Source organism: Myotis yumanensis, unplaced genomic scaffold, assembly GCF_028538775.1.
Source record: "Myotis yumanensis isolate MYYU_CA2020_CCGP unplaced genomic scaffold, mMyoYum1.0.hap1 SCAF_22, whole genome shotgun sequence".
Classification (NCBI taxonomy): Eukaryota; Metazoa; Chordata; class Mammalia; order Chiroptera; family Vespertilionidae; genus Myotis; species Myotis yumanensis.
Genome location: NW_027223773.1, coordinates 4,887,910 through 4,911,389, shown reverse-complemented (window position 1 = coordinate 4,911,389; position 23,480 = coordinate 4,887,910). Strand labels below are relative to the sequence as shown.

The window sequence follows — 23,480 nt, the reverse complement described above, 5'->3', positions numbered from 1 at the left end:
CCATAAACTATAGTTCAATGTACTTAGTCTGATATTGTTTCAAATTTTTCTAATCAATAACATGGCAACAAATATCATGTTTCCTTATGCAAAAAACTCATTAGGATATGTACCTGAGTGAAAACTCTAAATTATAGTGTCTGCACATCTTCAAGTTTACTAAATTATTACCATTTTCCAGCATACATTTCTATCAGAATTGGGCAAAAATTCCTATTGCTCCACATTCTCACCAATAAATAGTATTGTTAATCTGTGAAATACTTCACTGTGCCTTTAATTTTTATTTCCCCAACTAATAATGGGGCTGATAATGTTTTCCTATTATAATGGTCCATTTGTACTTCCTCTTCTGTGAGATATCTATTCATCTGGACCCACCATTTCTTCTGTCTGGTTATTTGTTGTTCTCATCTTGGTCGACAGAATACTCTGTATATTCTGGATATTTCTAGGCCTTCAATTTTATGTTCTGGGGGGGTTTTTTGCTTGTTTGTTTTTAATTTTTTTGTTAATTCTCACTGGAGGATATTGATTTTTACAGTGAGTGGAAGGGAGGGGGGGTAAGAGAGAGAGAGAGAGAAACATTGATGTGAGAGAGACGCATCAATTGGTTGCCTCCTGCACAAGCCCCAACTGGGGTCAGAATCAAACCTACAACCCAGGTACGTAACGTAGCCTTGACCGGTAATCAAACCAGCGACCCTTCACTGCACAGACTGATGTTCTAACCACTGTACACTGGCCAGAGCTCAATTTTATGTTTTAGTATTCAACAAACCAAATAATAAAACTGGGTTTTCCTTTTTGCTTTGTTGTCAAGTCAGAGGGCGCAAGCTGGGCTGAGGGACCCCTCCGAGTGCACGAATTTTAATAATAAGTATCAAGAGAAAAGCTTCCTCACTTTTATTTTGAACACTTGACCCAGTTCCCCCACACCTAGAAGTGAAAGGCGGCATAAGAAAGCAGCCGAGCTTGGGGTGCTTAAACACATCTATTCATAGCAGCCTTTGAGACCAAAGGCACAAATGACAGAGCATGTAGGCATCTGTGTGTACTGAGCTCACACAGACTAATCAGACTGCTCTTTCCTAACAGAGCTACATCCGTGCAGCCCTTTATGTATTTTCAATGGACTTTAGATACTTCATATGATGCTCCGGCAATTCTAAAGGGCGGAGGACACTTTAGAACTAAGAAAGTAAGGAGACGAAGGAACTTGCCCAAAACAGAGCAAGCTTGGCGGGCAAGTCCAGGCCCCTGCCCTTGGTCAGGGATGCTTCTCAACATCGCGCTGCCTTCCAAGGTAAGGAATAAAGGCTGCCAGGGCTGGAGGACGGCATCCTTTTAAAGGCTGACTCCTCCATGTAGTCAGCTTGTACCTAATGCTTATAAAAGGATTATGTTGTACTCAGAAAGAATTCTGGTGTGAACGAGGTCCGTGACAGGTGCTAAAACAGAATTAGACGGCAGTCATCTGCGTGTCCCCCACACCATTCGTTCCCTACTGAGTCAAGACTTCCCCGCCCGGCTGGCGTGGTTCAGTGGTTGAGCATCGACCTATGAACCAGGAGGTCAGGGTTCGATTCCTGGTCAGGGCACATGCTCAGGCTGTGGGCTTGATCCCCAGTGTGAGGTGTGCAGGAGGCAGCCAAACAGTGATTCTCTCTCATCATGGATTTTTCTATCTCCTCTCCTCTTCCTCCTTCTCTGAAATCAACGTGTGTGTGTGTGTGTGTGTGTGTGTGTGTGTGTAAAATAAAATACAAACGTTTTTAAATCTAAACCCAAATCTCTTACCCTTCACAGTCCAACCTCCACTCCTATGTCAGGCCCCACCTCTGGGCCACCTCAGCTCAGAAACTTCCCTGCTGCCCATCTGAGGGGCACTGCCCGCCTTTGGGCCGGACTCTCCCCCTGGCACTGAAGGACCCACCACTGGACTTCATGAGGTAAACATCTGCATTGGCCTCGGGTTGTTCACGTCCCTTTTCTCTCCAGTGGGAGCCTGAGTTGACATTTTTCAAGAAAGAGGATATTTTAGTCAGAAAATGCCTGTTAAGCATTTTATAAGTAATGCTGCCTGGTCAATAATTTAATTTAAACAAAATAAATAGTAGTGTAAAGTTCTTTATTAAGTACTGTAAATCAATATTTCTATGCCAAGAGAGTTGTGCTGGCAGAGAAAAACCTTTGCATTTTATTTTGCATCAACTTTGTCAACAATTATTTATAGTTTTTAATTATTTTTTCAGTAAAGCATGTGAATCTTTAAATTATGCATGAGTGTACTAACAAAAATTTATCCTTTACATAAGTAGTAAATTATTACTGAAAAATGCAGTGTACCAAGTCTGCTATCCATCTATATAAAATTAAGCACTACTATAGGCACAAGTATAAATGCTTATTCTGCTAACATTAATTTCTTGAAACAGAAAGACTGTGCAGTCTTTAGAAAGTATAGAATTTTTAAAAGGCCAAATGAATTAGTTAACTGTCAAACTAGATACATCAATATTAATTAAGTCACTGGTCCAAAGAAGGAAAATCGGTTAAAATCAACCAACATTTATTGATCATCTACTTCCTTCAAAAATGTATCATGTACCTGAGATACAAGATGAACAAGAGGCTGCCTCTGCCTGCAGGTGCTTCCCTGATTATTTCATCATAATTTCAGAAAGTAAACGTGCCCTGGCCGGTGCGGCTCAGTTGGCTGGGCATCATCCCATGCATGGAGAGATCGTTGGTTCGATTCCTGGTCAGGGCACATGGGCACATGCCGAGGTTGCAGGTCCTATCCCTGCCCCTGGTCGGGACCAGGTTGGGAGGTTGGGGTATGGGGGTGGGGGGTAACCAATCCATGTGTCCCCCTCCTTCCCTCCTACTCTCTCTAAAATCAATGGGAAAATATCCTCACTCCTTGGGCGGGGGGGGGGGGGGGGGGGGGGGGAGTTTTACAGCAAACGTAAATGGACATGTGATTCTGCAACAAGAAACGCAGTGTCACCGAAACCGGTTTTGCTCAGTGGATAGAGCGTCGGCCTGCGGACTGAAAGGTCCCAGGTTCGATTCCGGTCAAGGGCATGTACCTGGGTTGTGGGCACATCCCCAGTAGGAGATGAGCAGGAGGCGGCTGATCGATATTTCTCTCTCATTAATGTTTCTAACTCTCTCTCTCCCTTCCTCTCTGTAAGAAATTAATAAAATATATTTTTTTTAAAAAAGAAACGCAGTGTAGGAATTTTGCTTAACAGAAAGACAGAGAAGGAAGGAGTGAGGGAGGGAGGGAGGAAGCAAAAGCTAGAGAAAGACAGTTACTTTTGCAGGGAGAAGGGGGATGCATAGAAATGCAGGAGGGCTTCACAAAGGAGGCTCATTGGACAGCTGCCGAAAGCATAGATAGGCTTCCTTCACATGAAGGTTGTGCAAGAAGACGGAGCAGATTCAAAGGCATTAGTCTTGCAGTAAAGTCAATGGGCTGCCTGTGCACATCCCCAGGGAAGTGTACTCACGGGTAAATGGATAAATTAGTAAGCAAGGACAAAGATTTCACTTCTTGACCAAACTCTAGCCAGGTGCCTCTGAGCCCTCTTCTCCACTTTTTACAAACTTCTGTTTGTAAAAGTTACAAACTGAGCACAAATGATTTTGTCCGTCCTCTCCCCCTCATATTAAAAGACTTGAACAGCGCTCGCTCGGCAGCACAGATATTAAAATTGGAAGGATACAGAGATTAGCAATGGCCCCTGCGCAAGGATGACATGAAATTTGTGAAGCGTTCCACATTTAAAAAAGACTTGAACAAACACTAACATAGAGTTTCTAGCAGCCCAAGGTCACATCCCTAGGATAACCCCAGACCCAGACCCAGACGCAGACCTCTGCAAGTGCCGGTCAGAGAAAGTTCGAGGCTGCCAAGAGAATTTAACGTTTGTTTAGCCAATACCTGATGGCGGCCCGATTACCCTTTCTTAAACCATTTTCTAAAGAGCCTTACAGTTGTGAGTCCTTTTCTGTTCCTTTGAGATATACCTGTACTTCTGACAATTCGAGTGTCTTTCTCAAGAACCGGAAATCCATCCTTTGACATGCCCTCAGGAAGGGTGGGGCCTCTGTCCCCCAGTCTCCCAGGAGGATAAACCCTGCCTCTGTAACTGCCAGTTGGCCAACACAGCTGGCCTAGTCACATTTACAGGGACCAACCCTTGGAAATTCTTCACCTCCCTGACTCTACGGGGTCCCCGGCTCACCTCCTCCCTATGCCCTCACTCTTCCTTTAATACTCCCAGTCACCTGTGTACAAATCAAATGGAGATCCGGTCACTCGGGACTCTCCTCCCTGATGCAAGGGTAGATTATAGGTTAAAATCTGTCCTGACCACTTTAACCAGTGTCCAGTTTTATCTTTGCTAGTCATAGAACACAGAACAATGCCATCCACTGTTCTAAAGCTTTCAGTAGCTCTTATCTCTTTCAAATATGCCTGCGGGTTCCCTGACATGTGAAGGCGGGCCCTGTGCCCAACAGGACACCTGGGAATTCCCAGTCATGGACAGGTGCTTCTCCAGGGCCTGTGCCTTCATCCTCTTTATGAAATGCTTCCCTCCACATCACACTGTTTTTCTATATTCTTCTACTCATTTATTCTCTCACTCGTTCATACACGAAACACATTAACTTATTAATGACCGTGTGTCGAGGAGTCCCACTCAAATACCCTGCCTTCACTTCCATCAAACTTCACTAACAGCCCCAGCCATCTAACCACAGGCAGACCTACTGTGTTTGCTCTACCTTCTCCTTTAAGAATATAACCTTTTCCATGTGTTATTCCGGGGACAGACACAACCTACCATCTGGCCCACTGTTTCTGTACAGCCCACGAGCTAGAAGTGGCTGTTACATTGTTTAATGGCTGAAAAAAAATCACAAGAAGAATAAAATTTTATGACACATAAAATCATAGATTCTAATTTCAGTGTCCATAAATACAGTTTTGGGGAACACAGACATGCCCACTGGTCTGCACAATGTCTGGCTGTTTTCGTGTCAATGTCAACATCAGAGTCGAGTAGTTGTCACAAAAAGCCTCTGACCCAGGAAGTCCAAAGCATTTACTATTTGGCTCTTTACAGGAAAAGTGTGCCCATGTGTGTGGACCAGGCTGTGCTGCAGCCGGGTTCCTCAGCTCTGGGAGGCAGGACTGTTCAGTGCTCACAGGCACCACTTAGCTCAGTCCCGGCATCTCAACTGGTGGCTTCTCCTTCCCCTTACACTGGTCTGCTCTCTATCCTCACAGTAAATAGTCCAGAATCAAAGTGACAATTCCCACCAGCCCTTCCACAAGCGCCCATATCTCTGCATGTACTTATTTGTGAGGACTACGTTTCCCAGAATGCAATGGGATGTCACCAGCCTCCTGCCTGCTGATTGACAGGCTGGTGGTGGGAGCCTGAGTGGGGGAAGCAGGACGCTGCTGTTCACTTTGCTTTCACAACCAACAGCCCCTGGGTAAGAGGGAGGGAGGGGACATGGATTTCCCTGTTTACCAATCTTTCCACAGTGTTTGAGGTAAACCTGGCAAGTTCCTGGTCTTTCTCCCACTGGTTCCATCTACCTTATAACCAGTGGGCGTGTCTCCCAGACTTTACATTAGATTTTTCTTCAGTCTGAGATGTCAGTGTTTGAGGTTTTTATTTTATGTCAAGAAACATAATGGGAAATCAAAAGCTCATCTTTCACGACAATGAGAATTCTTTTAAATCTTTAAAATATTCCAAGAATGGGTCTTTAGCTCCCATGAGAATGTACCGAAGCTGTATTCTTCCAGTATTCCATAAAATGCTTCCTACTTTGGGGGTCTTCAATTGTGTCACCACCCTTTCTGGACTGAGTAGCGGCTGATGCATGTTTCACAGAATTATTTCCATACAACATACAAGTTAAATTTAACAAACAGGTCTATCCTGGCCAATATAATAATCTGTCCAAGGTTCTTAGGCATTCTCTTTTAAATCTTGAGTTTAACCACTTATTCTTCACAGACTGGACATTCATTCATCATTAGGATGTTTCCTTTCTGCCACACCGGCCACCCACTTTGTTCTCCTCTTAAAGTATCGGCAAAGAAATAACTATATTTACACAAGGATTTTGAAAAACAAAAATGGCTACTGATCATGTATGTGTTTTTCTCGATCACACTGGTCTTTATTTTTCGTCCCCACTGCCCCCCAAAAATTCTTAGAAAGTCAGTAAAGTGAACAGAACAAAACCTTAATATTTAGTGTTCATATAATTATGCTTTATTATTCAACTAATTTTTAGGGGAAACATATTGAGAAACAAATATCTGTTGTTTAAAATGTTTCGTAAAACAGAGAGTAAAAATGGCGGCGGAGGATGCTGCATGGATACACTACCAGGACCAAACTGGAATTACAACTAAAATACAGAAAAACTTCCTGAATAATCAACGAAAGACTCCAAGGACGGAAAGTGGATTCCGCACAGAGACTGGTCAACGCCCCAAAAAGCGGGGGAAGTTGGGGTCCGTTTCCTGGGGCTGCTGCTCCAATGACTACAAGGCTGGCCTACACCAACAGACCCGGGCTCTCCCAGTTCTGGGGGCCACAATCTGAAATCAGGGTGTCCAGGGCTGTGCTCCCTCGGCGGGCTCTGGGGAGGGCCCTTCCTGCCTCTTTGGCTTCTGGGGGCTCCCATGGCATCCCTTCCATTTCAGCCTCCACCTTCACTCGGCCCCCGTCCGCCTGACCACACACTGTGTTCTGAGACCTCCGGGCTCCCATGACCACTCTCCCATGGTCACGTGGCCCCACCCCTTGTTCACGTGAAGCTCCCGTGTTCACTGGCCCCACTCCTTGCTCACGTGACCCTCCCATGTTCACGTGGCCCCACCCCCTTCTTTACAATTTATAACAGACTTTGTGTGCACGTAGGTACAGCCCGAGGGCTCAGACAAGGGGCAGTGAGGGCCTGTTGCGGGGGGAGGGCGCGGACTAGAGGGGGGTTAATGGGGAAAAAATGTAATACTTTCAACAATAAAGAATTATTTTAGAAAGTAAAAATGTTTTGTAAAGTCATTTTTTAGGGAAAGGGGAGAGCGAGAGGGGGAGAGCGTGATGACTGGGGCGCACGGGCTGGAGACGCTCCCCGAAAGCGCACTAGCACAGGGGCCTGTCTGAGCGCCCCCCACCCCACCCCCTGCCCCGCACGCCATCTCCCCATCGTCCTACGCCCGTTCCCACCGTGACGGACAATGGAGCCACCGGGACACCCCGCACCATCCCGCACAATCCGAGTCCCAGCGCCACCGACCCTGTCTGGCTCCGGGCGTTCTAGCCGCTCCCGGGGTCGGCACCCGCGCCGTGCGGGCCACGCGGGAGGGAGAAGGGAAACGCGGGCCACCGGGTGGGGCGGGGGCTCGGCCTTGTGCGGGTCACACGCTTTCCCGTGGGTCCCCCGGCGCTCCGGGAACCCGGAGCCTCAAGAGGGCTCAGCGCCCGGGGCCTCCGCGTTCCAATCGGTCCAAAGGCCTCGCGCTCCCTTCCTCCTCCCTCCTCCCCACAGGCCCGCGCTCCCGTCCGAAGGGTCCGGGGTGCGAGGAGAGCGGGAGCCGGCGCCACGCGCGTCCGAGGGTGAGGGAGGCCGACGGGAAGGGGACGGGGACGCCGCCTCACCTGCGAGGTAGAAGGCGTCGAGCACGGCGTCTCCTCGAAGCGCACCCCCCGGAACAGCAGGTGCTGAGTTGGGGTTCCTCGGGCGCTGGGCCGCCCTGTCAGGCTCCCCCCGGCCCCGCCACGACGACGGGACAGCGGGCGCTGAGGGGACTCCGGCCTCCGCCTCCGCGGTGAGTGGCAGGTGCAGCTCCTTGGGACCCTCTTTTGGTCCCACCTCCACGTTGAGTGGCAGGTTTGGTCCCGCCTCCGCGTTGAATGGCAGGTGCAGCTCCTTGGGACCCTCCTTGGTCCCGCCTCCGCGGTGAGTGGCAGGTGCAGCTCCTTGGGATCCTCCTTGGTCCCGCCTCCGCGTTGAGTGGCAGGTGCAGCTCCTTGGGACCCTCCTTGGTCCCACCTTCACATTGAGTGGCAGGTGCAGCTCCTTGGGACCCTCCTTGGTCCCACCTTCACATTGAGTGGCAGGTGCAGCTCCTTGGGACCCTCCTTGGTCCCACCTTCACACTGAGTGGCAGGTGCAGCTCCTTGGGACCCTCCTTGGTCCCGCCTCCGCGGTGAGTGGCAGGTGCAGCTCCTTGGGATCCTCCTTGGTCCCGCCTCCGCGGTGAGTGGCAGGTGCAGCTCCTTGGGACCCTCCTTGGTCCCGCCTCCGCGGTGAGTGGCAGGTGCAGCTCCTTGGGACCCTCCTTGGTCCCGCCTCCGCGGTGAGTGGCAGGTGCAGCTCCTTGGGACCCTCCTTGGTCCCGCCTCCGCGGTGAGTGGCAGGTGCAGCTCCTTGGGACCCTCCTTGGTCCCGCCTCCGCGGTGAGTGGCAGGTGCAGCTCCTTGGGACCCTCCTTGGTCCCACCTTCACATTGAGTGGCAGGTGCAGCTCCTTGGGACCCTCCTTGGTCCCACCTTCACATTGAGTGGCAGGTGCAGCTCCTTGGGACCCTCCTTGGTCCCACCTTCACACTGAGTGGCAGGTGCAGCTCCTTGGGACCCTCCTTGGTCCCGCCTCCGCGTTGAGTGGCAGGTGCAGCTCCTTGGGATCCTCCTTGGTCCCACCTTCACATTGAGTGGCAGGCGACTGTGCCTCCAGAGGCAGGAGGTGACCAGCGCTTTTGCACCAGAGACCCCGCGGCAGGAAGCAAGACTATATTTTGTTTGTTTACAATTTTTTTTAAAATATATTTTCTTGACCCTTCCACAGAGAGGAAGGGAGAGGGACAGAGAGCCAGAAACATCGATGAGAGAGAAGCACCGATCAGCTGCCTCCTGCACACACACTCCCCCCCCCCTCCCCCGGGGATGCGCCCGCAACCAATGCACATGCCCCTGGAACCGAACCCGGGACCCCCCAGTCCGCAGGCCGACGCTCCATCCACTGAGCCAAACCGGCCAGACTGTTTACAATTTTTTAAAAATATATTTTTATTGGTTTCAGAGAGGGAGAGCGAGATAGAAACATCAATGATGAGAGAGAATCATGGATGGGCTGCCTCCTGGACGCCCCCCACTGGGGATTGGAGCCTGCAACCTGGACATGTGCCCTGACCAGGACTGGTTCATAGGTGGACGCTCAACCACTGAGCCACGCCAGGGGACGCAAGTCTACTTTTAAAGTGATTCTTCTATCATCCAGCATTTATCTTCTACTGACATTTTTATTATTCAAAAATTCTCCCTTGAATAAGAAGAGCAGTTCATCTGGAATATCACAACTCATATGCATCATTAATATCCTAATGCATTCTTTATGGTGGTGAATAATACCCTGAAATGAGAAGTCACTGAAGATAAAATATTGCTCTATCATGTTCCATTATGGGAGGAAATACTTTTAATTAAAGCAATGCCATCGCAACTGGGGGAAAACGGGAAGAACTTGGGATATTTTTCTACCGCCAGGCTCACCTTCCTGTTTGGAATGCCGGATAAAATCAAGTCTTGTTTTATGCATACGGTCGATATGAGCCAGCCTTAGAAATGCAGAATCACTGAAGTGTGGTGAACAAATCTTGAGGACCCTCTTACTTGCTCTGTCCTGTGTCCACAAATAGTAAGACCAGAAAACTATTTTGGTAGCATTCAGGTCATTAAACAAGAATCCTTTTGTTTTCAATGAATTTTCTTTTTGGAGGGAACACTTTATGACCACTGACAAATGATTTGCCTAAGACTATCACTGGCCCCCTTTCTAACTGAATGTAAACCTGAGTTTGTGTGTGTGTATGCCGTGTCATTCCATATATCTGTATGTTTCTATATAATTTCTAACATATATATATATATATATATATATATATATATATATATATATATGAAGGCTACTGGTACAATGATAACCAGCTATTTTGTGGATTTCTCTCAGAAATCCATCTTTTGCCATAGTTTATCCATGGGCGATTTGGGGGTTCTTAGATATATAAGCAAATCATCGGCAACTAGAGATACTTTACCTCTTCATATCCAAACTGTTCCATGTCTAATTATATCTGTTCTTACCTCTAACAACACTTGCACAGCAGTGGTACCAAATACCCTTCTTTACGTTACACCTAATTCTAACCACCTGTTCCCTGGAAATGGGTGCTGAATTTTGAACTGAATGAGTGTGAGTGTGTGTGTGTGTGTGTGTGTGTGTGTGTGTAAAATAATGTTAAGATACTATCCATCAATTCCTATTTTATTAATATTTGAAACTAGTAGGTTTTGGATTTTGTCATGACTTGTCCTCATCCTCGGGGATGTCCAAATGGACATCTACTAATATGAAAACATGTATTCCTGGAGCCTTGCATATGAGTCACTCTTGGATCCCTGGAATGAACCTCACATGGCCATCATGTAGGTTTTATGTTTTCAGGCCACACTGGTTTCCTTTTTAAATAGTGTATTTCAGATTTCTGTATCAATATTCTTAAGTGCGATTGATCTATGTTTTTGCAAAGTAATTTTTAAGACTTTTAATCTATGTTGTACATACTTGGTGAAGTAAAATTTGGAACTTTTCTTCTTTTGCTATGCTTTGAAATAATTTAAGTAACCTTATTACATAGGAATTATCTGACCATACATTTCTTACCAAAAAATTCTTTTACTACTTTACTTTCTGATTATTCTATTCAGACTTCCTGCAGTAAACTGATTTTTTTCTGAAAAATAATACATTTCATAAAGATTTCAAATCCACTTGCATATAATTGAGCAAAAGGGGTCAATTATAATTGAGCAAATGATTCTCTCTCATCATTGATGGTTCTATCTCTCTCTTCCTCCCTTATAATTTCATTTCCTCTATTTTGATCATTATCCCTTCCCTGCCCTTATTTAAATTCAAATATTTAAATATTTGTGCTTTCTCCTTTTTTCTTGACTAATGTTTGATTATTGATTTTTTTCAAAAAACAAGTTTATTAACTCATCAGTTTCCTTTTTATCTTTATTAATTCCATCCTGTCGCTTTCTTTTGTTTGTTGTTCTTTTTCTAGTTTTTTAATTTGGTTGTTTAATTTCTTTCAAAATTTTTATTAATATATCCATTTAATGATAAATATTTTTTTCTGAAAACTTCCTTAGTCACATCCCACATAATTTAAAAGATCATGTACTCATTTATACTATGTCCAAGAAATTCTTCAATTTTGTTTGCTATTTCTCATTTGACCCAAAATTTATTCCATAGTGTGCTTTTTAATTTTCAGGTAGAAGGAACTTTAGTGTCTTTTTAGCCTTTTTTAAAAAATTAATTTCTAGGTTTATTCCATTATAGTCAGGTTTGTATTACTGCTGCTCTTTGGAATGTACTGAGATTTTCTCTGTGGCTTAAAATATGGTCAAATATGGTCCACATTATTTAATGTTGTGTATGAAGCCTTGAAAATATATACCTTCTTTCAGATTTAAACAGAGGTCAACCTCATTGACCTTTTACATTAAGTAGTTTTCACTTATTTTTTCCAGTTAATAAGTAACAGAAACAAAAATAAAAAGCCATCCATAGAAAGGGTATACAGTAAACACCTAAGGACGAATGATGAATAACTAGTTGGAGCCATCTGATTTAATGTTTACATTTCCTGCAGGAAAATCTACGCTAGCATCCTGAACCCATGCTCTTTGGGGCCAAGATCGGCCAGAATAAATATCCTAGGAGAGTGAGCCAGTCTTCTGAAGAAGTCCTGCTTTTGATTAAAAGATTCTCTAGCTCATGATATTTCTGGGACCATTTCCAGGAGCCCATATATAATTCACAGTGGCTGACTACTCACGGCCAACAATAATTGTTCTCCCAACCTTTGTAACGAATGCAGGGGAGGCCAAAATGAGGGGGGAAAGGGCCATCTCCGATTTCCTACCAACAAAAGCCAAGTCCAGATAGACCTCCATGAAACAAATCTATACCCAGGCTTACGTGTTTTATGTCATGTTGAACATCAAAACCATCTCAGGGGCTGCCCAGTGGCAGCCAGTACAAAATATCAGAAACCATAAGGACAGAGCACATTCCTACCTAGGGGCCCGAGAATCACCTGGCTCTTCCTCTTTCCAGAACGTTCCAGGAGTTAGTAGTGCTCACTGCTGTGTCATCCCCCTCTGCTCCAGGGTCTCCCCAGCAGGAAGGCCTCCCCCCCCCTCTGTGGCGGGGAGCCCCCCACCTCAGCACGCGCTGCCCATCTCCCTGCTTTGCCTGTGGCCCTTAGTTCTGAAAGCACATCACGCATTTGCTGACTCGTCCGCTGGAAAATAAACATCATGGGAAGGACTTTTCCATTTTCGTGCACAATCATCTCTGAGCTACCCATAAGGAGTAGGGGCTCAGTTAAGAACCTGCCCAATGAGTAGCAACACTGGTCATGCCTAATTCATGCCCAATCCACAGAAAACAGTAGCGTGCCCATAAACGATCTCCATGGCCATAGTGACCTCCATGCCCATAAACGACCTCCATGCCCATAAACGACCTCCATGTGTATAAGTGACCTCCGTGCCCATAGTGACCTCCACTGCCCATAAACGACCTCCATGTCTATAACCTCCATGCCCATAAATGACCTCCATGCCCAGAAATGACCTCCATGCCCATAAATGACCTCCATGCCCAGAAATGACCTCCATGCCCATAAATGACCTCCATGCCCATAAGTGACCTCCATGCCCATAAATGACCTCCATGCCCATAAGTGACCTCCATGCCCATAAATGACCTCCATGCCCAGAAATGACCTCCATGCCCAGAAATGACCTCCATGGCCGTAAGTGACCTCCATGCCCATAAGTGACCTCCATGCCCAGAAGTGACCTCCATGCCCATAAGTGACCTCCATGCCCATAAGTGACCTCCATGCCCAGAAGTGACCTCCATGCCCATAAATGACCTCCATGCCCATAAGTGACCTCCATGCCCATAAGTGACCTCCATGCCCATAAATGACCTCCATGGCCATAAATGACCTCCATGACCATAAGTGACCTCCATGCCCAGAAGTGACCTCCAGCAAACCCGGACTCCCAACGGCCTCCCAGCGTGCCCGCACCTTGGAATTGGAGGTGGACTCCAGGAAACAGAGCCTGTTGCCAAATCCTTCCGCCGCCAGGCACAGTTTCTGCTGCTCCTTGTGGGCGGCCGCCGTGCACTGCAGTACCACCTCGTCGTCCTGCGGGGCAGAGGGACAGAGGGACAGTGAGACATGGGACAGTCTGAACCAGAGCTACAAGCACACACCTCAGTGCACTGCAAACAGCAGGGTAACATAACAACTGCCAGAAAACACACTGAATCCATTCTTGGGGGGGGGAGGGGGGGGGATAGGGGCCGGACTGGCGGGGCTCAGTGCTTGAGCAACGACCTGTGAACCAGGAGGTCGTGGTTCGATTCCCAGGTTACAGGCTCCATCCCCAGTGTGGGGCATGCAGGAGGCAGCCGATCCATGATTCTCTCTCGTCATTGATGTTTCTATCTCTCTCCCCTCCTTTCCTCTCTGAAATAAATATATATATATACACACACATATATATATATATATATGTATGTGTGTGTGTGTGTGTGTGTGTATAGTGATTTTTTTTTTAAAGACACCCTTTAAAAGACACCCTTAGCTGCTCCTTGCACTAAGGAAAAAGACCCCAAAAATACTTTAGCCTGCAAGGCCCAACCCTGAGTGGTCTGGTGCCAGCCCAACATCTCCCCCCATCGGCCTCCCCTCCGTGCCCTGCTCCCGCCGGGCCGCTGCACCTGCCATCAGACCGGCTCCCCGTCTAGTTAAGACAGACCCATCTTTCACACCCCACGCTAGCGTCCTTTCCAGAGCCTGCCTGCCCTGCGGGCTATCCCAGTGCCTCTGTTTCCTGCTCCGCAGCCCACTCGATACACGATGCCTCATCCACCACTGGGTAACTGCTCACAAACCCGGGCTGCCGAGCTGACAAACGCAGCTGCCTTTTGGAACTGGCCAGGTAAGACCCTATTTCATTCCCAACTAAAGCCGGTATTGCAGGATCCCACCGGGAGGTTCCTTGGGTACAGGCAGCCAGGAACCAGGGAATGCTGGGAGAAAATGACTGGCCTTGTCTATTACATTGATGAGGCCTTCCCACCATCTAAGCCAGCGGTTCTCAACCTGTGGGTCGCGACCCCTTGGGCGGTCGAACGACCCTTTCACAGGGGTCGCCTAAGACCATCCTACATATCAGATATTTACATGACGGTTCATAACAGTAGCAACATGACAGTGATGAAGTAGCCACGAAAATAATTTTATGGTTGGGTCACAACATGAGGAACTGTATTTTAAGGGCCAGAAGGTTGAGAACCACTGCACTAAACTCTGGAAACCAGATGGCCAATGAACATAGATGCTTCAGTCAACGCCCGAGGCAATCACATCACCATCCAACCTAGACGACAGCACGTAGAAAATGCTCCTCAAATATACGTGGAGTTGGACCTCCTTTGTCCAACGCTCCTGTATTCTGCCCGGCCGGCGTGACTCGGTGGTTGAATGTCAACCTATGAACCAGGAGGTCACGGTTCGATTCCCGGCCAGGGCACAGGCCCGGGTTGCGGGCTCCAACCCCAGTGTGGGGCGTGCAGGAGGCAGCCGATCCATGATTCTCTCTCATCATGGATGTTTCTCTCTCCCTCTCCCTTCCTCTCTGAAATCAATAAAAATGTATTTTTAAAAATGCCCCTGTGTTCTCCCTGTGCCCTTACAACCCTCCAGAAGAGGCATCTACTATTGGGGGGAGGGAGGGCCACACTCCAGGCGATTCCGCGCTGAGTAAATAAGACGCGATTTCAGGTGCCAAGCTGGCTACAGTAGGGACACGTGGAGAACAGCCATCGAACAACACTGACAGCTCCTTTCAAACACGCATTCATCACTGAACAAATGGTTACGGAGGACATAACCCGTGCGAGGAAATCTTAAACCTCCTCAGCACCCGCGATACATGACTGAGTAAGTCCCAGGTCCTGAACGCATGTCTAGGCTCACATTCTGGCAGACGGTAGACAATAAACGAACACACACTAAATCAGTAAAGTATCTTAGAAGTGAAACTTCCAGGAAAATATTGGGGTGGTCGGAGGTGGCTCAGGAGAGCTGCTGGGGTACCGTACGGAGCCATTGGGGCCTGTACTAACACAGCCCACAGCAGGATGGATGGACCTGGAGAGCATTCTGCTAAGTGAAATAAGCCAGTGGAAGAAAGACAAATATCACATGATCTCACTTATTTGTGGCATCTAATGAGCAGAATGAATGGACCAATAAAATAAGACCCGAAGCAGGGAGGCGTGGAACAGACTGAATGCCTCGATGCGGGGTTGGGGGGACAAGAAGAGATAAACCAAAGAACTTATATACTTATAGGCACAGCCCATGGACACAGGCAATAGGGTGGTGAAGACCTGGGGGGGGCGGGGGGGGGCTTAGAGGATGGAGGTAAATGGGGGGAAGAGGGGAGATATCTGTAATATTAACAATAAAAAGTTTATTTAAAAAATAAAAATAAATGAAAGAATATGGCTGGTTAAAACCAAACAAACAGGAGATCTTCTGGGTTGACTGCATCGTTCAGGGGACACAATGCTGACTCGGACGGGGTGGCGGCCGGGGACGTGAAGAGAAGTGATCAGATTCTGGGTCTATTTCACGTTCCCTGGGGGCCTCCTGTGCTCCAGGAACTGTGTTAAGGGGTCAGACGTCTTTCTGATGGATTCCATCATCACAGCTAACTTTTGGGGCATATGGCCACATAAAGTGTTATCTATATGATGTTGTCTTGTAGCGAGTATATAGTCATCAGAGCGAAGGAGTTGAGAGAATTTACTTAAAAAAAGGAAGAAGAAGAAGAAGAAGAAGAAGAAGAAGAAGAAGAAGAAGAAGAAGAAGAAGAAGAAGAAGAAGGAGGAGGAGGAGGAGGAGAAGGAGGAGGAGAAGGAGGAGGAGAGGGAGGAGGAGAGGGAGGAGGAGAGGGAGAAGAAGAGGGAGAAGAAGAAGAAGAAGGAGGAGGAGGAGGAGGAGGAGGAGGGGAAGGAGGAGGAGGAGGAGGAGGAGGAGGAGGAGGAGGAGGAGGAGGAGAAGAAGAAGAAGAAGACAAAGAAGAAGAAGAAGAAGAAGCCCCTGCCCTAGCCGGGTTGACTCAGTGGATAGAGTGTCGGCCTGCGGACCAAAGGGTCCTGGGTTCGATTCCAGACAAGGGCACATTTCTCAGTTGCAGGCTCCTCCCCAGCCCAGGCATGCAGGAGGCAACCAATCGATGTGTTTCTCTCACACCTATGTTTTGTCTTTCCCCCTCTCTTCCACTCTCTCTAAAAGATCAATGGGAAAATATCCTCGGGTGAGGATTAACAACAACACAATAAAAAGCCCCTATTTTTACTCTTTTCTTAAAATATATATATATTTTTTATTTCAGAAAGAGGAAGGCAGAGGGAGAGAGATATAGAAACATCAATGATGAGAGAGAATCATTGATCGGCTGCCTCCTGCACACCCCCTCCTGGGGATCGAGCCCACAACCAGAGCATGTGCCCTGACTGGGAATCGAACCCTCCTGGTTCATAGGTCGAGGCTCAACCACTGAGCCACACTGGTCCGGCTTACTCTTGCGCGAAGTCTATATTTATTCATTTAAAAAAAATACACAGGCAGTTCCCAATTTGCACATAAATACAGGGCCATGAAAATGACTGCACACGCCAAGCTGAGAACATGTTACATGCCCAGGGGTACATACATGTGATTGACATTTGGCATGCTCTTAAACACGGGCACACATTATGTCATCAACACCCGTGAGGTACGCTGAGAGGTACTGGATCTAATGTCAGAGGGGCCAAAGGCGATACGTTTTTAATTATGCATCTGATGCCCGGTAAGCACGTGGTCTGGCCGGTTTGGAGCACATCCCATAATCTTCGGCATCTCGGAAGCGGTTGCCTTTAAGAGGGTGCTGTGGGCAGTGACCGCGGGCACCGAGGAGACACACACCTCCTTCGCTATTAACTGCAGACATGAGATGAGAGCTTTTGCTGGTACATCACTGATGTTAAGTGTGAAACCAACTGGGATTTGCACCCTTAAATAGAGTTAATGCCTAGATTTTGTTTAAGAAAAAAAAAACACAGAGAGAGAAGTACAAGCTATAAACTGTGAATGCAGCCTAGTGCCAATTCCATAAAAATATAATTTGCAGGGAAATTAAAATATCTCTGAAAATGTACATTGCTGAATTCTCTTTTTAAAAAATTACTAAAATTTCCCTGGCCTGGTTGTTTAGAGCATCGTCACCATATACCAAGGCTGCGGGTTGGGTCCCTGAATCAACCGATGAATAAATAAGTGGGCTGGCTGGTGTGGCTCAGTGGTTCAGCATAAACCTATGAACCAGGAGGTCATGGTTTGATTCCTAATCAGGGCACATGCCCGGGTTGCAGGCTCAGTCCCCTGTAGGGGGCGTGCAGGAGGCAGCTAATCCATGATTCTCTCTCGTCATTGATGTTTCTATATTTCTCTCCCTTGCCCTTCCTCTCTGAAATCAATAAATAAGTGGAACAACAAATCGATGTTTCTCTTTCTCTCTCTTCTCTCTCTCCCTCAAATAAGAGAGAGAGCGAGAGAGACAGACAGACAGACAGACAGACTTAACAGCTGTTTAGCCGGCTGAGCTTTTGAACATGGTGGGAGAACCACAGGCAGTTACTATCGGCTGAATCATTGTATTTCCTAAGATATTTCAACATGTTCCCCTGATCTGGCCCGTCAGGAAATTGTCCGAATACATTCCAAGGCTGTCCGTTTGCTAGAGGTTACTTACAAATACCTATACGAACCCTGCGATCTTTCTGAGTCGGTAGCCATGAGAAAGAAGACCCACTAGCACTGCGAATTCTCTCTCGTCCCGAGACTCGCCTGCCTCCAGCCCCAGCACCAGCACCAGGCGACACCCAAGCAGGGCACGCCCAGCTTGGCACCCGCAAAGCTCTCACTTTAATTGCTTCCCAAAAGGTCCCCGGCAGAAAATGAAATTATGCAAAACGCACCTAAAACCAAATGAAAACACTGTGTGCTCTCGAATTACGTCAAGCAGTCAGTAATTAAATGTCTGCAAAACAACGGTGGGTGGTGGCCACGTGCCCAGTCATGAACGCGGGGGTGGGAGGGGAACCTGGCTCCATCCGTCACCCATCCTCCTTCCCAGGATTACCCTGCGGTTCTCTCCCATCCGAAGAAAAGAAAAGAACCAAGCTCTTTCTTTCTTTTTTAGATATCTTTTTATTGATTTCAGAGAGGAAGGGAGAGAGAGAGAAAGAGAGAGAGATCAATGATGAGAGAGAATCACTGATGCCTCCTGCATGCCCCACACTAGGGATCAAGCCCACAACCCGGGCATGTGCCCTGACCAGGAATCAAACCGTGACCTCCTGGTTTATAGGTCGACGCTCAACCACTGAGCCAGGCAGGCCAGGCACCAAGAACTTTATTTCAACCTTGCTTCCCCTTCAAGCTTCCACCGCTTCCTTCTTGGCCCCTCCTCACAGGTGGGTGAAGTCGCCCTCGGATCCTCCTCTGCTCCCTGCCGCCCTCCCACCTCCTGTGTACCCTGCAGGCTGTCATCTGCCTCCCCCTCCTCTGGGGACCGTGTCAGTGTCTCTCAGGCACCTTCCTCTCCGCCTGCAAAGCCCTCCTCCTGCCCAGTATCCCGGACCACCATCTACATTTCCAGCCCGGCTGGTGTGGCTCAGTGGTTGAACGTCAGTCTATGAACCAGGAGGTCACGGTTTGATTCCCAGTCGATCCCCAGTACGGGGGCGTGCAGGAGGCAGCCAATTAATAATTCTCTCTCATCGTTAATGTTTCTCTCTCTCCCTCTCCCTTCCTCTCTGAAATCAATAAACATATATTTTTAAAAAAACATATTAGAAATTTTTTTCCAGGCCCTGCTAGCACACCCGTGGCATCCAAGTCTGTCTCGTTGGGCCCGTCCTCTCTCCAAAACACTACACCCACATTTCCAGCTCCCACCTGCATGAGCTCCCTAGGGCTGCCTAACAACGCCCCACAGGCCAGGGGCTCCGACACCAGAGACGGGCAGTCGTGTGGCTCTGGAGCCGGATTTGAGATCGAGGTGGCCGCAGGGTCAGTGGCTTCTGAGGCTGTGGAGGCAGCCGGCTCCGGCCTCCCGCCTGGATCCGGGGGCCTTTGGTGCCTCAATGCCGCCCGCACACGGTTCTCTGGGGTCTTCACATCCATCATCCTCCCTCTGGGCTTGTCTGAACCCAAATTTCCCCTCTTTATCAGGACGCCAGTCCGATTGGATGGGGGCCCACCCAGGGAGCTTATTTGAACTTGACCGCCTCTAGCAAGACCTCTCTCCAATAAGATCCCATTCTGGGGTACTGAGGGTCCAGCATATCATCGTAGGGGCTGCTGGGGGGACACAAGTCAGTCCCTGACATACTCCAAACCAGCATGTCCAAAACCAGCTGCACCGCCTTCCCCCAGAGCCTCCGTTTGGGCACGTTTCTTTGCGTCTCCTAAGCTCATCTTGGTCCTTATCTTCTTCTTACGTCTGATCAGGTGCCGATGGCACACACCCCCGTCGGGCTCTCTTGCACGGCCCCTCCTCGCGATCACAAAGCCTAGGAGCACCCCAGCAGGTCCGCAGTCACCGTCTGCTCGCCCGCCTCCGAGCCCCGGTCTCTTCTGTCTCTTTATTCCCATTTATCTTATAAACTGCTGCCACATTCATCTTCCTCACAGACACGCTGACCCATTTCCCTCCCTGGAGTGGGGGCAAAAGAGAAAATGACCTCGAAGGCCTCCTTACCTTATAAACCGTGGCCCCTGTGGCCTCAAGGCTCCCCGTGCCCCCGGGGTCACCACAGCCCACCCCCCACATCGTCTCTTTCCAGACACGGTCCCACCCCTCTCACGCGGTCAGTCCTGCCAAGAAGAGACAGTCCTCACTGAGAGGCACTTAAGGAAGAGACCAGGAGAGGCAGGGAGGGCCCCGGGTCCAACTGAGAGGGACACACACCCAGTGGCCAGCAGGGGGCACTGTGGCCAGCCTTCTATCTGAGGTGACAGGAGGACAATGTCCCCAGGGCCCAGCGCAACAGCACTGCCCTGGACACAGAGCGGGCGAGAAGAATAGACAATGCATCAGGGATGGAACGTGAAGGTGCAGCCCGGCCGGTGTGGCTCAGTGGTAGAGCATCGACCTATGAACCAGGAGGTCACGGTTGGATTCCCGGTCGGGCAGATGCCCGGGTTTCAGGCTCGATCCCCAGTATGGGGCGTGCAGGAGGCAGCCGACCCATGATTCTCTCTCATCATTGATGTTTCTGCTTCTCTCTCCCTCTCCCTTCCTCTCTGTGAAATCAATAAAAATATATATATATATTTTAAAACGATGCTCTAATCAGGATATATGAAATCTGTTCACAATTACTCCCTCTTAATGACTGCTTGATTTTCTTTTTTGTAAGCACAAGAGCTTCATTATAACCTATAACTAGTTTAACTAACGTACAGATTGTTGATACGCCATGACGCTCTGCTTTAAAAAAAAAAAAAGGAAAAGGAAAGAAATAACTCACATGGATAAGATTGCCCTAAACGCCCCAGAAAAAGAATGTACTATAAGAATTACATGCTCTCCCTTACTAGCTCCATTAGCATTTCTGAACCGTGAACATTCTCAGGGTAAGAGACGAAGGGTGGGAGGGAGCGGGGGCAGGCAGAGGAGTGGGTGAGGAATTGGCGAATTCCCATATGAACAGTATAAAACGTAGAGAAAAGGCATGTTTCCTTTTCGATGTTCATGATACACCAAAAAAATCCCCCGGCTCCCCTGGGCTCCCTCCTTCAAGGTCATTTATCATCAGCACAACAACCCACCGTGCTTTATCAAAAGAACAGCCCCAGCCTGGGACTGCCAGACCTCCGCCCGGCACGCACTTATCAGAGGTGTCGCTGGGCTGACGGACAGCTGTCTGGGGACACAGCCTTCGCATGACTTTATTTGTGCAGGACCCCGGCGGCGGGCGGGCGACCTCGCGGCCCATTAAGTATTCTGATAACACCGCCTCCCCGAGCTCGGCTTCAATGCTAAGCCTGCAGGAAGCCCTGGAGTGCGTGAAGCCTTCCCAGATATTCTAGCAGCTAGAATCTAGCTCGTTTTAACCCTGTGCGTCCTGGGAAAAGGAATTTTAAAATGACACAGAATTGTTAAATTCAGGTGTTTCGCCACCTGAACAAAAGATCTCGTGGTTTGGGGAAACATCTGCCCATGTGTCTTTTCAATATTTTTTAAAACCTTATAGACAGTTTTCCACTAAATCAAATAAACTGTATGATGAGTGAGTAGGCTTAAAATACTTCCCAAAAGCAAGGTTTTAGGGAACAGGGTCTCCCCAGCAGGGTCATTTCATATAGGGGGCCAGCAGCACACAGAATGGGCATGACAGCACATGGAATGGGCATGACAGCACATGGAATGCACATGACAGCACATGGAATATGCATGACAGCACATGGAATATGCATGACAGCACATGGAATGCGCAAGACAGGCACATGGAATGGGCATACGGCAGCCATGAGGTCGAGTCGTTCGCCCTCTGGTGTGTACCCTGGATTCCATCCTTCCCCAAACCCCCTTAACACAAAAAGGAGCGCCCCCCAAAAAAATCAGAGGAGGCACACACGGTCACGCACGCGGTTCTTGGACAAATGGACTGTTTTTGGTTGCTGAGCTCCCAGATCCATCAAAACTATTTTCCCACCTAAAAGTTACCATGTGGTTAATGTTTCCAAATGTAAAATGTGTCTGTAACTGCCTGTGATGGTGGCGGTGACTGTAACCGGGAGTTGGCATCTTTGTCCCTGTGGAGGGAAGAGGTGATCCTGGGAGGGGGGTGGGGGAACCCCATTGGGAAACGTCCTTCGTTAGGAGGGTGGGAGGATGGAGCGGAGGGGGGCACAGGCTGCTCCCATCTAACTGGGTTATTCTCCGCACGGAGAGGCAGGCTCTGGTCCCCATGGAGGCGGGCAGCGCCTTTGCCCGCCCGGAGAGGATCTGCAGCGAGCGCGAAGCGGCGAGGACGGAGCGGTGCCGAGAAGGAAATACGGTCCTAGCGCGGGGCCGGCCTCCCCCGGCGGCCGCGGCGTGGAAATTCCAGGCAGCCACCTGCCCCGGCGCGCACACACGCGCACTCACACGCGCCCTCTACGCTGCGCCCGGCATCGCCAAGCAGCGTTCAGGGAACAACACGTCCGCGATGCCCCCGCCTCCGCGCGCCACTGGCTTCCCGGCCCTTCCACGTCCCGCCGGCGGTACCAGCCCCGCGTTCACAGCCCCGCGGCCCAGGCCGGGAGCGCCTTGGCCACGCAGCGACCCGGTTCCCTTTTAGCCCCGGGACTGGGGGGAACCTCGTCCTGCACCCGCTCCCGGCGGGGGCCGCAGCGCGCGCTGCGCCAAGAGGGCGAATTCTGGGTGCAAGCGAGCGGGCGTGGGGCCAGCCCGAAAGCCGAGACCCAGCCCCGCGCCCGCCCGGCTGGCCCGTCCTCCGGCTGCCCGTTGGGTCCCAGTGCGCGGGCTGGTCCACCCAGACCGGCCTCCTGCTCCGCGATGCTGTCCTCCGTGCCAGGGACCGGCCCGTGCGCCCCCGCCCGCCTCGCTCCGTGCCCCGCGGTCCGCACTCGCGGACACGCGTCTTGTCTCCCCCGCCCCGCACGCACGCCTGCACCGCTGGGGACCCCCCGCCCCGGCCCGCGCCCCCGCCCGGCTCCCCACCCCGTGCCCTTCCCGAGGGATCCGCGGGCGCTTACGGTCCGCAGGAACTGGATCTCGTCCTCGCCCTCGCCCGTATCGGCCATGGCTCCCTCCTGCCGGCCCCGCGCCCCTCGCGCTGCCCCCGCCGCTGCTCCTGCTGCCGCTGCGGCCGCCGCTGCCCAGAGCCGGGCGGAGGGGCCGGGCGCCGGGGGCCAGGCGCAGGCGGCCCTGCTGCACCGCGGAGGCGGAGGCGGAGGCGGCGGCGGCGGCGGGCGGGGCCTCCCTGCGCTGCGCGGAGGGGACGCGGGGACCCGCACCCGGCGCGCCCGCAGCGGCGAATGCTTGGCCGGTGCTTCAGCCCCGGGGTGCGCCTGGCCAGAGGCGGGTTGGAGCGCGGGGGCGGAGCGGGAGCCGCGGGAGGGCCGGCCCCTCGAGACTGGGGATCCGCAGCCGCTCCCCGCCGCCCGAGCCCAGGCCAGCGCCGCTTACTGGCCGCGCCGGGTATCGGGC

The 23,480-nt window shown here is 49.9% G+C and overlaps 1 protein-coding gene and 1 non-coding gene across 3 annotated transcripts in view; one reads left to right on the top strand and one right to left on the bottom strand.

Annotated features, from left to right (window-relative positions):
* RYR2 (ryanodine receptor 2) overlaps positions 1-23,077 on the bottom strand; it is a 193,065-nt gene extending 169,988 nt beyond the window's left edge. For both annotated transcript variants that reach the window (XM_070401320.1, XM_070401321.1), the window contains exons 1-2: positions 23,027-23,077; positions 13,223-13,342 (exon numbers count right to left, since the gene is read on the bottom strand). In XM_070401320.1, the coding sequence (XP_070257421.1) occupies positions 13,223-13,342; positions 23,027-23,074 (168 nt within the window). In that variant the 5' untranslated portion in view covers positions 23,075-23,077. The remainder of the gene's footprint in view (positions 1-13,222; positions 13,343-23,026) is intronic.
* LOC138999387 (U6 spliceosomal RNA) lies at positions 3,694-3,796 on the top strand. Its single transcript, XR_011469381.1, has one exon. It is a non-coding gene; the product is annotated as a U6 spliceosomal RNA (small nuclear RNA).
* Positions 23,078-23,480: the final 403 nt, after the last annotated feature.